The sequence below is a fragment of the Protopterus annectens genome, chromosome 6.part0 (assembly GCF_019279795.1).
Source record: "Protopterus annectens isolate FY-2018-M chromosome 6.part0, PAN1.0, whole genome shotgun sequence".
Classification (NCBI taxonomy): domain Eukaryota; kingdom Metazoa; phylum Chordata; order Ceratodontiformes; family Protopteridae; genus Protopterus; species Protopterus annectens.
The window spans coordinates 981,867,556-981,880,423 of record NC_056737.1 but is presented as its reverse complement, the minus strand read 5'-3'; the positions used below and the strand labels follow the sequence as shown (position 1 = coordinate 981,880,423).

At 45.0% G+C, this 12,868-nt stretch overlaps 1 protein-coding gene across 1 annotated transcript in view; it reads left to right on the top strand.

The window, feature by feature from the left end:
• YLPM1 (YLP motif containing 1) overlaps window positions 1-12,868 on the top strand; it is a gene marked incomplete in the record, with an annotated part of 1,534,972 nt that overhangs the window by 992,895 nt on the left and 529,209 nt on the right. Inside the window, 1 exon segment of the mRNA XM_044073602.1 lies at window positions 12,583-12,666. Coding sequence (XP_043929537.1) covers window positions 12,583-12,666 — 84 coding nt within the window.

Sequence of the window (12,868 nt, the reverse complement as noted above, 5' to 3'; positions counted from 1 at the left end):
CACCAATTTCAAGCTTGTCTAAGCCATAACCAACCAGACATCCTAGCCATCTCCGAAACTTGGCTCAAAGCCCACATCTTCGATTCTGAAATCCTACCCCCTGGATTCCATATTCCCAGAAATGACCGACCATATAAAAAAGGTGGTGGCACTGCATTAGTCTACTCTAGCCTTCTAACCTTAATACCTCTCCAAATTCCAATCCCCCAATTCAACAACACTGAACTTACAGCTGGACTACTAAAAATGAATAAACACAAAAATATCTGCATTATTGCTCTATATATCTCATCTGGTAACATTATCTCCACCCTTGAAGACATTTTCCTATGGGCATCCACTGAAATTAACTACGAAACCTACATTTTAGGCAATGTAAATATTGACTGGAATAAAGTTAACAGTCCCTCTCCCTCCCTATCCATTAACCTCTATAACTTCACTCAAATGATTCTCCCCATCACCTGACCTAACCCCCTGGATCCACTATTGATTGGATCCTAGTCTCTGATCCAAATAAAATAACTAACTCTGACACAATCCCAGACTCAATTAGTGACCACCTCCCAGCTTTTATTCATTGTGCAACCAACTCCTCACCTCATCAGCACCAATACATTCTTACTTATAACCTCAGTAACTTCATCCCCATATAACTTTCTCTAACATGCTCAAACAAATGGACTGGCGAATTCTCAACTCCCTTCCACTTGACAGTGCCATTGACTTCTTCATCTCAGTCTTCCTAGACACTCTAAACTCTTTAGCCCCACTAAGTAACAAAATGATAAAGACTAATTCAGCCCCCTAGTTAACTAAAGTTACAAAACAAATTATGCTACATAGGGACAAATCATGGAAGCTCTACCAAAACAACAAATTACCCAATACCCTGCTCCAATACAAACAACTCCATAACCTTGCAAACCAGCTTATCACTAAGGACAAAAAATCCTACTATATCAAGCTACAGTCCAACAATAATAAAAACCCCAAGCAATTCTGGAAATCAGTAAACTCACTTCTTATTCCTGGCTCCAAGAATAACCCCTGTCCTGACCCTAGTAAATCCAACCTTGAACTAGGCTCTGAATTTAACTAATTTTTCATAGAAACTATTTCTGAACTGACCAAGACTTTCTCCAACAATAACCCACCAGACCCTCACTCTTCTCTCTTTCCCCTAATAGCCATCCCTTTATGTTTGAGCTCAAACCTGATCTTCTTACACCTACCCAACATGGCTTCCGCCCAGTCCGTAGCACTAACTGCTCTACTGTCTTTCCTAGAAATTGTCAATCAAGCCCGAGATTCAGGACACTTGGTCTCTACTGTTTTGCTTGATCTGTCTAAAGCATTCAATACTGTTTCCCACAAACACCTTCTCTATCATCTCTCACCAAACACTTTATCCTGGTTCTCCGGTTACCTGTCAGACAGATATCAGGCAGTTAAATGGAAGAACTCCACCTCTTCCTTCTTACCTACCCCAATTGGTGTACCACAGGGATCCATCCTTGGGCAGTTAAATGGAAGAACTCCACCTCTTCCTTCTTACCTACCCCAATTGGTGTTCCACAGGGATCCATCCTTGGGCAGTTAAATAGAAGAACTCCACCTCTTCCTTCTTACCTACCCCAACTGGTGTACCACAGGGGTCCATCCTTGGGCAGTTAAATGGAAGAACTCCACCTCTTCCTCCTTACCTACCCCAACTGGTGTACCACAGGGATCCATCCTTGGGCCTATGCTTTTTAACATCTTCATCAATAACTTTTACATTGCTATTCCTGATGCCAAAATCATTCAATACGCAGATGACTCAACCTTAGTCTGCTCTGCCTCAAACCTCTCTGAACAGCTCAACAAAACCCAAACTGCTTTTTCAGTAACCGAAGAATGGATGCGCCAAAACCCACCTCTCTCTCAATGCTAATAAATCAAAAATTGTACTCCCGCCCCCCCCCCCTTTCAAAGTCCTTAGCCAAACCAACTCACCTATAGAAGTGGTTCCCTCCGCTAAACTTCTCAGCATTACTATTGATGAATACCTTAAGTTTGACATCCACACCAACAAAATATTAAGAAAACCCTCCAAAAGCTAGGCATGCTATACAGGAATAATCGCTTCCTGTCACACTCTGGCCACTACTTACCTTCTTCCCTCCTTTTTATGTGGAGCACCTCTCCTAACCAATCTAACTGCCTCTATCTCCTCCAAACTGGAAAACTTCTATAATAAAATCTCTAAATTTGCCACCAGATCCAGAAATTCCACCCATCACTGCCTTACCCTACAATCTCTGAATTGGCTTGAACTCCCAAACTACCTCCAACTTATCACTGCACACATACTTACATTTCACCCTACTAAATGTCCTGCTCTAGCAAATATCCTCCCCCCTTACACCCCAGCAGAAAGCTCAGATCTGAACATCAAAACTTAATTGCTATACACAAGCCCAAACGTCCTCCTGCCAAACTTCTCCTCTCTTTCTCCATAAGAAGGAAATGGAATTCCCTTCCTTTCACTCTTAGAACTACACCAAACTCGGATAACTTTAAATCCCAGCTTTTCAAATACCTGTCCTCTAAATGGAAATGTACCTGCCTTCACCCTACCTAAATATTTGCCCCCAGGAGGCTTTCTCACAGGTTCCTAATCTCTCTAATATCTCCCATAGTTACTTCATGAGTGTGTCTAAGCTCTCTGCAATTTCCGAGAGCTGTTTATCATATCACACAACATAGCTGTGTAAATATTGTAAAAAGCATCATACTTTAAATGAGTGCATGCAAAGTGTTTTTTACCTTTATTTTTAAAGGTATGTTTCTTAGAATGTTTGCATAAATGTATCTTTATTACCCTTTGAACAACCATAAGCTATTTTGTTTAACTATGTGTGAATCTGTACAGACTTTGTAAACTATGTGCAACTCTGTACAAACTTTGTAAACTGTCCTATACAATGTATCTCTTTGTTGTAAGTCCTATACTTTTTATCTCTGTATCTGTTATATCTGTACTGTATTATGTTTCGTGGAGCTTTTCTCCCCGGGCCTCCACTGAAAATGGGTCCTTTTGGGCCCAGTGGACTTCCCCGATAATCAAACGGGAAATAAATAAATAAATTACCAGGTAGATTCTCAGCAGGTCCAACACTATGGCCCACAAATGGATGCTGCACAGGGATGTCTTTCTGGAACTGGTCCACTGATGGTGTACACCTCAAATAGACCTGTTTGCTTCCACGAACAGGCAACTTCCCTCTTTCTGCACCAGACTACCAGAACCAAGGGCTATGGCAACAGGTGTCTTTTCAATTTCTTTGGAAAGGGATGTTCCTCTATGCAGCCCCCCCTTCCCTGTTATTCAGAGGATCCTGCTGAAGATACAGCAGGATAGACCAAAAATGTTGCTGGTGACTCCCTATTGGCCAAGACAGCATTGGTTTCCTCTCCTCCTACAGTTATCCAAGGGCAGTCACCACAAGTTACCCCTCAGAGTGGACCTTCTCACACAGGACAAGGGAACCCAAATCTACCCACAGTGACAATCTCTTCACCTCACTCTGATAGGTTTCTGATCCCTTTCAGACACCTTTACATTGGGGACATCCTCATTGTCCTGCAGGAGGCCAGGAAACCCAATACCAGGAGATCTTACCTATCCAAGTGTAAAAGATTCTCCATATGGTGTCTCACAAGGCAGTTGGACCTGCTACAAAGCGAGACTCCTCTAGTGCTGTCTTGCCTATGTGAACATTTGCAGACAGTGTTAGTATTCTCATCCATTAAGGCCCATTTGTCTGCCATTTCAGCATGCCTTCCTCTGGACCCCCCCCCCACTTTAGCTTCCAAATTGCCTGCAAATGTGTTCCTTAAGGGGGTCCTTCATCTCAGATCACCAAGGAAGCCCATTCCCCCTCTCCATGGGACCTGAACTATGTTTTAGAGAAGCTAACATGCCTCCTTTTGAGCAAGCATCCCAAGTGTCCCTAAAATACTGCACATGGAAGACTGTTCTCCTCATGGCCTTGACCTCAGCTGGAAGAGTGTCTGAGCTGCATGCCCTCATGGCTATTCCACCCTTTCTTGTATTCCGCACAGAACCAACCACCCCTTCCATCATGCTCAAGGTCATCAATGACCTTTCTTTTAACCAAGCCATCCACCTAGCCACGTTCTTCCCCAATCCACAGTGAAAGAGTACTTCATTCGCTGGTTGTGCACAGGCAACTCAGATTCTTTATGCACAAAACCAGACCAATCAGGCAGGTGGATCAGTTCTTTATCTCTTTCCACCCCAGAGCCCTAGGAAAAGCAGTATCTAAGCCATTTCTATGCGGATTTCCAAAGCTGTTACTTTTTTCTACAAACACCATGGAAAATCCCTGCAAGGGAGTGTTAAGGTACACTCTACCAGGGCAGTGGCCTCCTCTGGAGCCTTCTTCAAGGGCTTGGACACCTCCACTATCCTTGATACTGCTACTTGGTCTTCTGCACACCTTCACAAAGCATTACAAGATAAGCCAGATTTCTTGGTCCAGAGCTGGATTCGCCGGGGTTATCCTCCATGGATTCATGGAGAATTCTACTAGACCACCTCCCCCCCTTCTTCACAGTGAGCTTTGGCATTCTTCACCCATACATGATGAATACTGCAACATGTGAATAGAAGGACATAGAAAAGTTGTGTAAAATCTTACCAAAACCATAGATGTCCTCTTCCATGTTGCAGTATTCCTTCCTTCCCACCTATCCCGACTGTTATTCAACAGTTCCCTTTTGGATGGCACAGGACTTGTCATTACCTTCTAAGGACTGGTTCCGACTAGGATGCTCAGTACTCGGGTCTGGTGCGTGCAGACGTCAGTTTTATGGCCCACACACTGCTAAGTCACATGAGACGTTCCATGCACCATACAGTGACTGAAGTATTTTGTATACTGGCTGGACATTCTGGTAACAAGACAGTAAGTACAGAATACTGCAACATGGAAGAGAGGGACATCTATGGTTATTTTACACAACTTTTCTTTACCGGAGCATGTCAAATCTAAACTGCTGGATGCACCCCTGGATAAGAACTCCCTTTTGGGACGAAGGGCCAATGCTATGTTAAAGAAAATACAGGATAAAGCAAAATCCAAGCAAATGGTCAAGGACTTCCTCCAAGTCCAACCCTCATAGGTTCATTAGGAATTTTCCCATTAAGCATGAGTCCTTTCCCTTCCAATCGAAACCCAGTCAGAGGAAAACCTAAAGAGAAAAGCCTCATGGACAGCAACAGCAATTGGAGAGGGCAAGGCAGTGGTCCTGAGGAACACCCAGGCCAGGACGTTGTAGGCCACAGGGCCCTAGCAGAGATGAGCAATGACTATGCTCCCTCCCTACCCCCCCATCCCACCCCCTTCCACCTCAAACGGCAGACAGGATAGGAGGAAGACTATTTTAGAAAAACGGGGCTCTCATCATCTCTGACAAGTGGATTCTGGAAGTTATCTCAAACAGCTACAAGCTCACTTTCAAAGAACCATTAAGATACTCAGGCAGCCCTGATGTGCCACAAAACCAAAGGGCAGAGGCCATTCTTAGATTCACAACCTGTGCTCTAAGGGCTCCGTTGAACCAGTACCAGACCGCCAGCTACGAAAAGGTTTTGACTCCAGGCTATTCCTGGTCCCCAAGAAAGAAGGCTCTTGATGCTCTATCCTGGATCTGTCCATCCTCAGTCCCTCCTAGCCCCAAAATTCAAAATGCTTATTCTTCAAAAGCTTCTTCCCATGTTCAGACCCCAGGCTCTAATGGTCACCTTGGAACTGAAAGATGCCTACTTGCACATCCCTATAAAAGAATCCTGCAGAAGATTTCTTCACTTCGGAGCAGGCACTAGTCACTTTCAATTATCTGCACTTCCCTTAAGCTTGTCTGCTGCTCCTTCAAGGTCTTCACTAAATGTCTGGCTCCTGTGATTGCCTTCTGCAGAACAAGAGTCATCCAAGTTTACCCTTATTTGGGCAACTGCCTCATTCAGGCCACAAGTCATTCCAGTCTCTTCAAGGATTTGACCTTCATCCAGACCATACTGTCTTTTCTAGGGTTCACCATAAACGTTAGCAAATCCAACACAAACCCTTCCTCCCTCCAGAAGGCCTCCCTTTCCCCAGACGAGGCTTCCTTCTTAACCCATTACTTCCAGGACATTATGCAGAGGCAGTGCCTCTCAGCCAGGGAATTTCTCTGACCACTGGGCTACATGATATCTTGTGTACTAATGGTCCCTTTGGCCAGGCTACATATCAAAAAGCTTCAGTGGTACCTCAAGAATCTGCGATGCCAGCACTCACAGTCCCCGGAGACAGAAATCTACCTAATTCATTGCTTCATTGAGGATTTGGCATGGTGGTCATAAGCATGTGCAGAGAACCAGGGTCTCCCCTTCAGGTTCATCCCTCCGGGCCAAACCTTAACCACAGAAGCATCAGACACAGCCTAGAGAGCCCAATTCCAGGGCCTCCAGTCTCAGAGAAAATGAAAAGAGCATTTCAGACACAAGCACATAAATTGGAAGGGATTGATGACGGGACAAAAGGGCATGGTGGCCTTCAAGGATCACTGGAAACCAAGGGGTTCTACTTATTAAAACAGACAACATAGTCATGTTGTACACAAGGAAGGGGGGAACCACTCCTACCCTCTTTGCCAGCTGGCAATGCAGATTTGGGAGACAGACAATCCAATGGGGTTACACCTGATGGCTCAGAGCACTGTAGCAGACTGCCTCAGCAGGCATTTAATGGATCCCCATGAGTGGCAGCTGCATCGAAAAATTATGTTCTTCGTGTTTCACTGTTGCAATCATCATACTTGGGTTAATCTGCCAGGGGTAGCCCATCAGTTGGCCCGAATATCAGAGGCTTAGTATTTCTGCGTTGGTTGCTGTCGCTCCAAAACTGACGTCAGGTCATCAGTGGTATAAAAACAGACAGCCGACGCCATTGCATCAGTCTTACTTGCCAAGGAGCCCGAAGCAGAAGCAGTTCGCACAAGTGCCAGTCGGCCGCTACCTGAGTTTTCATTTCCGAAATTGAAGTTGAAGTCTTCTAAAGCTAAGTACCCCGTTGGGAATCCTTTTTTCTTGCTCTAACCGATGTCAGAAAAAGTTAACAATTGTCTCGCCTGTGAAAAGTAAATACCACACTAAGATTTCCATTCTTACTGCATCACCTGTTTAGCCCCAGACCATGATGTCCCTCGCTGCCAGTTTTGTGCTTTGTTCAACGCCCGAACTATACGTCGTCGGGCCCTTATCGTAGCTAAATACTTCAGTTCTCGATCTCCGTATTCAAAATGGCTTCGGTAAGCCATCCGACTACTGATCTTCCGAAAACATATAAGGGTAAAGACAGAGACAGACCGCACAGGTCCAAAACTGCCGACTCTTCCGTTAAGCTAGCTGCCAGTTCACTGGTACTCTGAGGCGCTTTCGCAGCCCCTGATGCCCGCTTCGATGGATTCGCAGGCTGCTACCGAGACCCATTCGGAGTCTGGTATGCCGCGAGACTACTTTGACTATGAAACCTGCGGATGTCTCTACCTTGGATGGGTCCGAAGCCTCTGTGCAGGCACCGGCTTCTGAGGCAGCTCTTCGCTCAATCGATTTTCAACTCAAACTGACCGAGTTTCTTAGGCCTAGAGTACGCACTACACCTAGAAAACTGACAACCAAAGTGCATGCATCTACTCCTATGCCACAACAGCAAATGCTTAGAATGGCAGAAGACCTTATTACGCTGATTAGGGGAATTAGGGGAAGTCAGCTTTCTCCTGCTAAGAGGGAAAGAGACCAGTCCCCTGCAGCTTCAACAGACCCAGGAGCCCGATGACTCTGAGGTATCTGATTATGAAGACATGCCCTTATCTACTTAGGAGGATTCCGATGCAGAGGAATCCATTCCCTCTGCCTCCCTTCCAGTGGATTTTTCTTTTGGTGAAACCTTGCATACTTTAAGAGAGCATTTCCACTGGGAATGCCAAAACTATCCTCAGTCCAAAAAGAGACTCAGAGAATTCCTAGATTTGCCACAGCACAGGCCTTTAGCAATACCCCCTGTCTTGGAAGTTGTTGTTGATGTTTTTATGGCATCCAGTTTTACTCCTGATATTTTATCTCCTGCCCTTAGGAAAACAGACAGGTACTGCAGAGTACCTGACACACACAAATTTATTTTCAAGAATCCTACTGCTGACCCAGAATTAATTTCCCAGGGGCCTAAAAGTATCAAGGCAACTACAGCCAAGAATCCCAACCCTTCGGGCAGGGATTCCAGATCTTTGGACAGATTGGGTAAGAAGGTATATACCTCTGCAACTCTTGCTATTAGGGCATCAAATTGTCAGTTTCACATGCTGAAGTACCAGCAACATATTAGGGAACTTATTAAACAAAAAGTGGCTACCTTTACAGACTGTGCAGAAAATAAAGAATTGCAGGAGCTTATGCACTCTGCAAGCCAAGACAGCAAGCATACTTTGCAGTGTCGCTTTGACGCCCTAGAAGCATCTTGCCGGGCAGCAGTCACTGGGTTCTGTACTGAGAAGACATGCTTGGCTCAAGGAGCAGACTTTGCCAGACCATGTCAAATCAAAGTTACTAGACGCTCCTTTGAACAAGGACAGTTTATTTGGCACCAAAGCAGAAGAGGTTCTTAAAAAGATGGAAGAAAAAGCTAAGTCTATGCAGACTGTTAAAGAATTCTTACAAATTTAACCCCCTAGGTTCAGTAGGCTTTGCCCTTCCAAACACTGGTCCTTTCCAGCCCCCTCAAGGCCAGCTCAGACAAGACCTAGGGGAAATAGCCCCCCCCCCCCCCCAACAGCAGTCCCAGGGAATGCAGAGATCTAAGCAATGGAGTTCCTTCACTTCAAAAATAGGGAGTGCTAAGCCACCCCCTTATGAAAAGAACTCACAATGACTTTACAACTCCACCCCTTAACTCTGCCCACCTGCTTGTGCCCCTAGGAGGAAAACTCACCTCCCATACAAAAACTGGTCCTCCATCACCAACAATCGATGGGTCCTCCACATAATGTCCCAGAGGTACAAATTTTATTTCCACACACTGCCAACCTCAGAAGGGTTCCCAGATCTTCCACCAAACCAGTGGGCAGAGGCCCAAAACCAAGTTCATTCCCTGCTCTCCATGAGGGCAATACAGGCAGTTCCTGCAGACCAAATAGGCCAAGGGTTCTATTCCAGAATTTTCCTGGTACCCAGAAAAGAGGGCACCTGGCGACCAATCCTCGATCTATCAGTTCTCAACACCTACCTGGTGATACCAAAATTCAAAATGCTCACCCTCCAGCAGCTTCTTCCTATGCTATCCAAGGATATTTGGTTAGCCACCTTCGACCTAAAAGAGGCCTATCTGCACATCCCAGTGAGTGATTCTTGCCAGAAATATATACATTTCAGGGCAGGATCTATGCACTTTCAGTTCTCTGTGTTTCCCTTTGGCTTAATCACTGCTCCCATAGTTTTCACAAAATTTCTGGCTCCTGCCATTGCTTTTTGCAGACTAAGGAATATTCAGATTTACCCCTACTTAGACGACTGCCTGATTCACACAGTCAGGAAAAGTGGTTACAGCACTTGACCTTTGTAAAGGACCTACTGACATCCCTGGGGTACACTATAAACAAAAATAAACCCAAACTAGTCCCCACTCAAAAAATTGCATTCCTGGGAGTAAGTCTGGACACAGTATCCCAGATGTATTCCTTACTCCAGAAAAATAAGCCTATCTGACAGGCTACTTCTCTCAACTAGCCAGCAGAACCCGTTATCCGCAAAGAAAATCCTGCAAGCTTTAGGGTTCATGGCTTCCTGCAGTCTACTCATTCCATATGCCAGACTGCTTATGAGGAAACTTCAGTGGTACTTAAAAAGCCTTTGGTGTCATCACTTTCAGGACCTGGAAACTCATACCTATGATACCTTGTCTAAGGAAAGATGTTCTTTGGTGGGCAGCAGCATGCAACCACAACAAGGTCCTTCCCTTTTCACAACCCCACGCCGCCCAGACCCTAACCACAGACACTCCAGATTATGCCTGGAGTGCGCACCTGGACAGCAGGTGCATTCAGTGCCATTGGAGCCCAAATCAAATACATCTGCACATCAACCTAAAAGAGATGCTAGCTGATCAGCACACTCTGACAGCTTTCAGACCCTTGCTCCCCCCGGGACCTCTACTAATCAAAACAGACAACACCACAGTGATGTGGTACATCAACAAGCAGGGAGGAACTCACTCTTATCCCCACTGCAGGCTAGCCATGACCCTTTGGCACACGGATTCAGCTATGCAAATTCACCTGCTAGCACAATTTCTGACAGGCACTCAAAACTCTCTGGCAGGCAACTTCAGAAATTTCCTAGACCCACACGAGTGGCAGCTAAACAACAGCACCTTCAACCTTGTAACCCATAAATGGCACACCCCGAAGGTGGACCTATTTGCCTCCCACAACAATCACCAGCTCAGCAAATTCTGCACCAGAGAACGTCACAGCAAGGCCTGGAAGGTGGATGCCTTATCCTTCCAATGGCTAAACCTCTCTATCCATGCATTTCCCCCTCTACCTCCTCTTACAAGGGTACTACTCAAAATAAGGGAGGAAAAACTTAGAGCAGTCTTGATTGCCCCAAACTGGCCAAGCCAGCAGTTGTACCCACTGCTGTGCAGTCTATCACCCCTGCCTCCATGGCACCTATTTCAGATCCCAGCTCTCCTGACCCAGCAGAATGGAGAATTCTTGCATCCACAATTACAGACCCTGAACCTGGCAGCCTGGCTTATTCCCTGACCTTTCCAGTTGCCAGCCTAAGCAAGCAAGTCCTGGACGTTGTACATGAGGCCAGACGTCCTAGCACTAGAAAATCCTATGCTGACAAGTGGAAAAGGTATTGCACCTAGATCCGGGCTAAAGGAGCTTAAACAGCACAGCCCTCCGTGCCGCTTATCCTGAATTACTTAGCAAACCTACTTCACAGGGACCTGTCCTTCTCTTCTATTAAAATGCATGCCTCTGCCATGTCTGCTCATTACAGCACAGAGCAACCTCTCTTTTCTCACCCTGTCATCAAAACAGTTCCTAAGAGGGGTTAATTTAAGGCCACCCAGAAGAGCTCCTACCCCAGCTTGGGACCTTAACTTTGTGTTGGAAAAGCTCACAACCCCCCCCCCCTTCTTTGAGCCTGCAGCTTCATCAGAGTTAAAATTCCTCTCTCGGAACAAAGCCTTGCTTCTGGCTATCACTTCAGCTAGAAGAGTTTCAGGGCTACAAGCACTCATGGCTGTGGAGCCCTTCGTCATTTTTCATGATGACAGGGTCTCCCTCAGGACTAACCCAACTTTCATGCCTAAAGTGGTGTCCAGTATGGTTCTCAACCAATCTATTAATTTGCCCACCTTTTTCCCTAAGCCTCATAACAAGGGGGAAAGGATTCTGCATTCTCTAGATGTGCACAGACAGGTCAGATTCTACCTGGTATTTGGTATTTACTTTCTACATGTGGTGTTTTTCCACCATAACCTAGCTCTGTCTTTGGGGGCTCCTGACATTTGGAGCAAGAAAAACTGATGTAATGCCATTGGCTGCCTGATTTTATACCACTGACGACCTGACGTCAGTCCTGGGGTGACAGCAACCGACTCAGAAATACTAAACCTCTGATATTCGGGCCGACTGAGAGCTACCCCTGGCAGGATAACCCAAGTGTGATGACTGCAACAGTGAATACACTCGAATATCTGTATTTATGGTTAGTGTACACAACTGTACTTATTGGAATGGCCCAGCCAGGGCCCAGACCTAAATCCAATAGAAAATCTGTGGGGTGACCTGAAGAGGGCTGTGCGCAAGAGATGCCCTCACAATCTGATAAATCTGGAGTACTTTTACAAGGAAATGGGCAAATATTGCCAAGTCAAGATGTGCCATGCTGATAGACTCCTACCCAAGAAGACTGAATGTTGTAATTAAATCAGAAGTTGCTTCAAAGTAGTATTAGTTTAAGGATGTGCACAGTTATGCATCCAGCTTATTGTTCGTAGAGCGAAAATGAGCCTTTACCAAAGCAGAATTGAATCGCACATTGTTCCATTCATCTGTAGTATTGGTTCAGTTAAGTCCGCCACATTCAGACTGGTTATTTTTCACGTTGATACTCGCTTTTAACTTTTCTCAAATCTTTATTCAGGATATCAGCAGAAAAGGCAGTCAGCCAGAATACAGCAGCTGTTTTAATGTACATTATACTGACTAGGATTTGATTTTGTGTGCTGCATATGGTTGGAAAACCAAGTTATTGAATAATGTTGACTTTCTCTGGTTCTACTGCATCTTTAAATGAGGCTAAAGGTTTTAGCACTTGACTCATTTTTTGTGGTGTATTATGGTTGTAGCTTTGCCAGTGCAGTGACAGTTTTGAAGATGCTACGTATTTATTTTGTAGGGGAGATGTAGAAAACCCATAATGTATGTTACGTAGCTGATTTTGTTTTGTCGTTTTAGGTGTACATTGCAGAAATGAGTGCAGACAACCAAACTTGTGCAAAGCGTAATGTTCATGGACGCAAGCTGAGAGACATTAATAAGGTAGTATGAACCAAATAGATAACTTTTCTGCAGCTATTCTTGGGGAATGAAGATTTTCTTGTGTGGCATTCACAGAACCAGTTTCAACCATCAGAATTCATGTGTATTGGATCATTTAAGCATGAAGTTTTAGATAAATATTTAAGTTAGATAGCTGTTTTACGTGGCAAACCCTTGTATCCTGTGATTCAGGTACTTGATT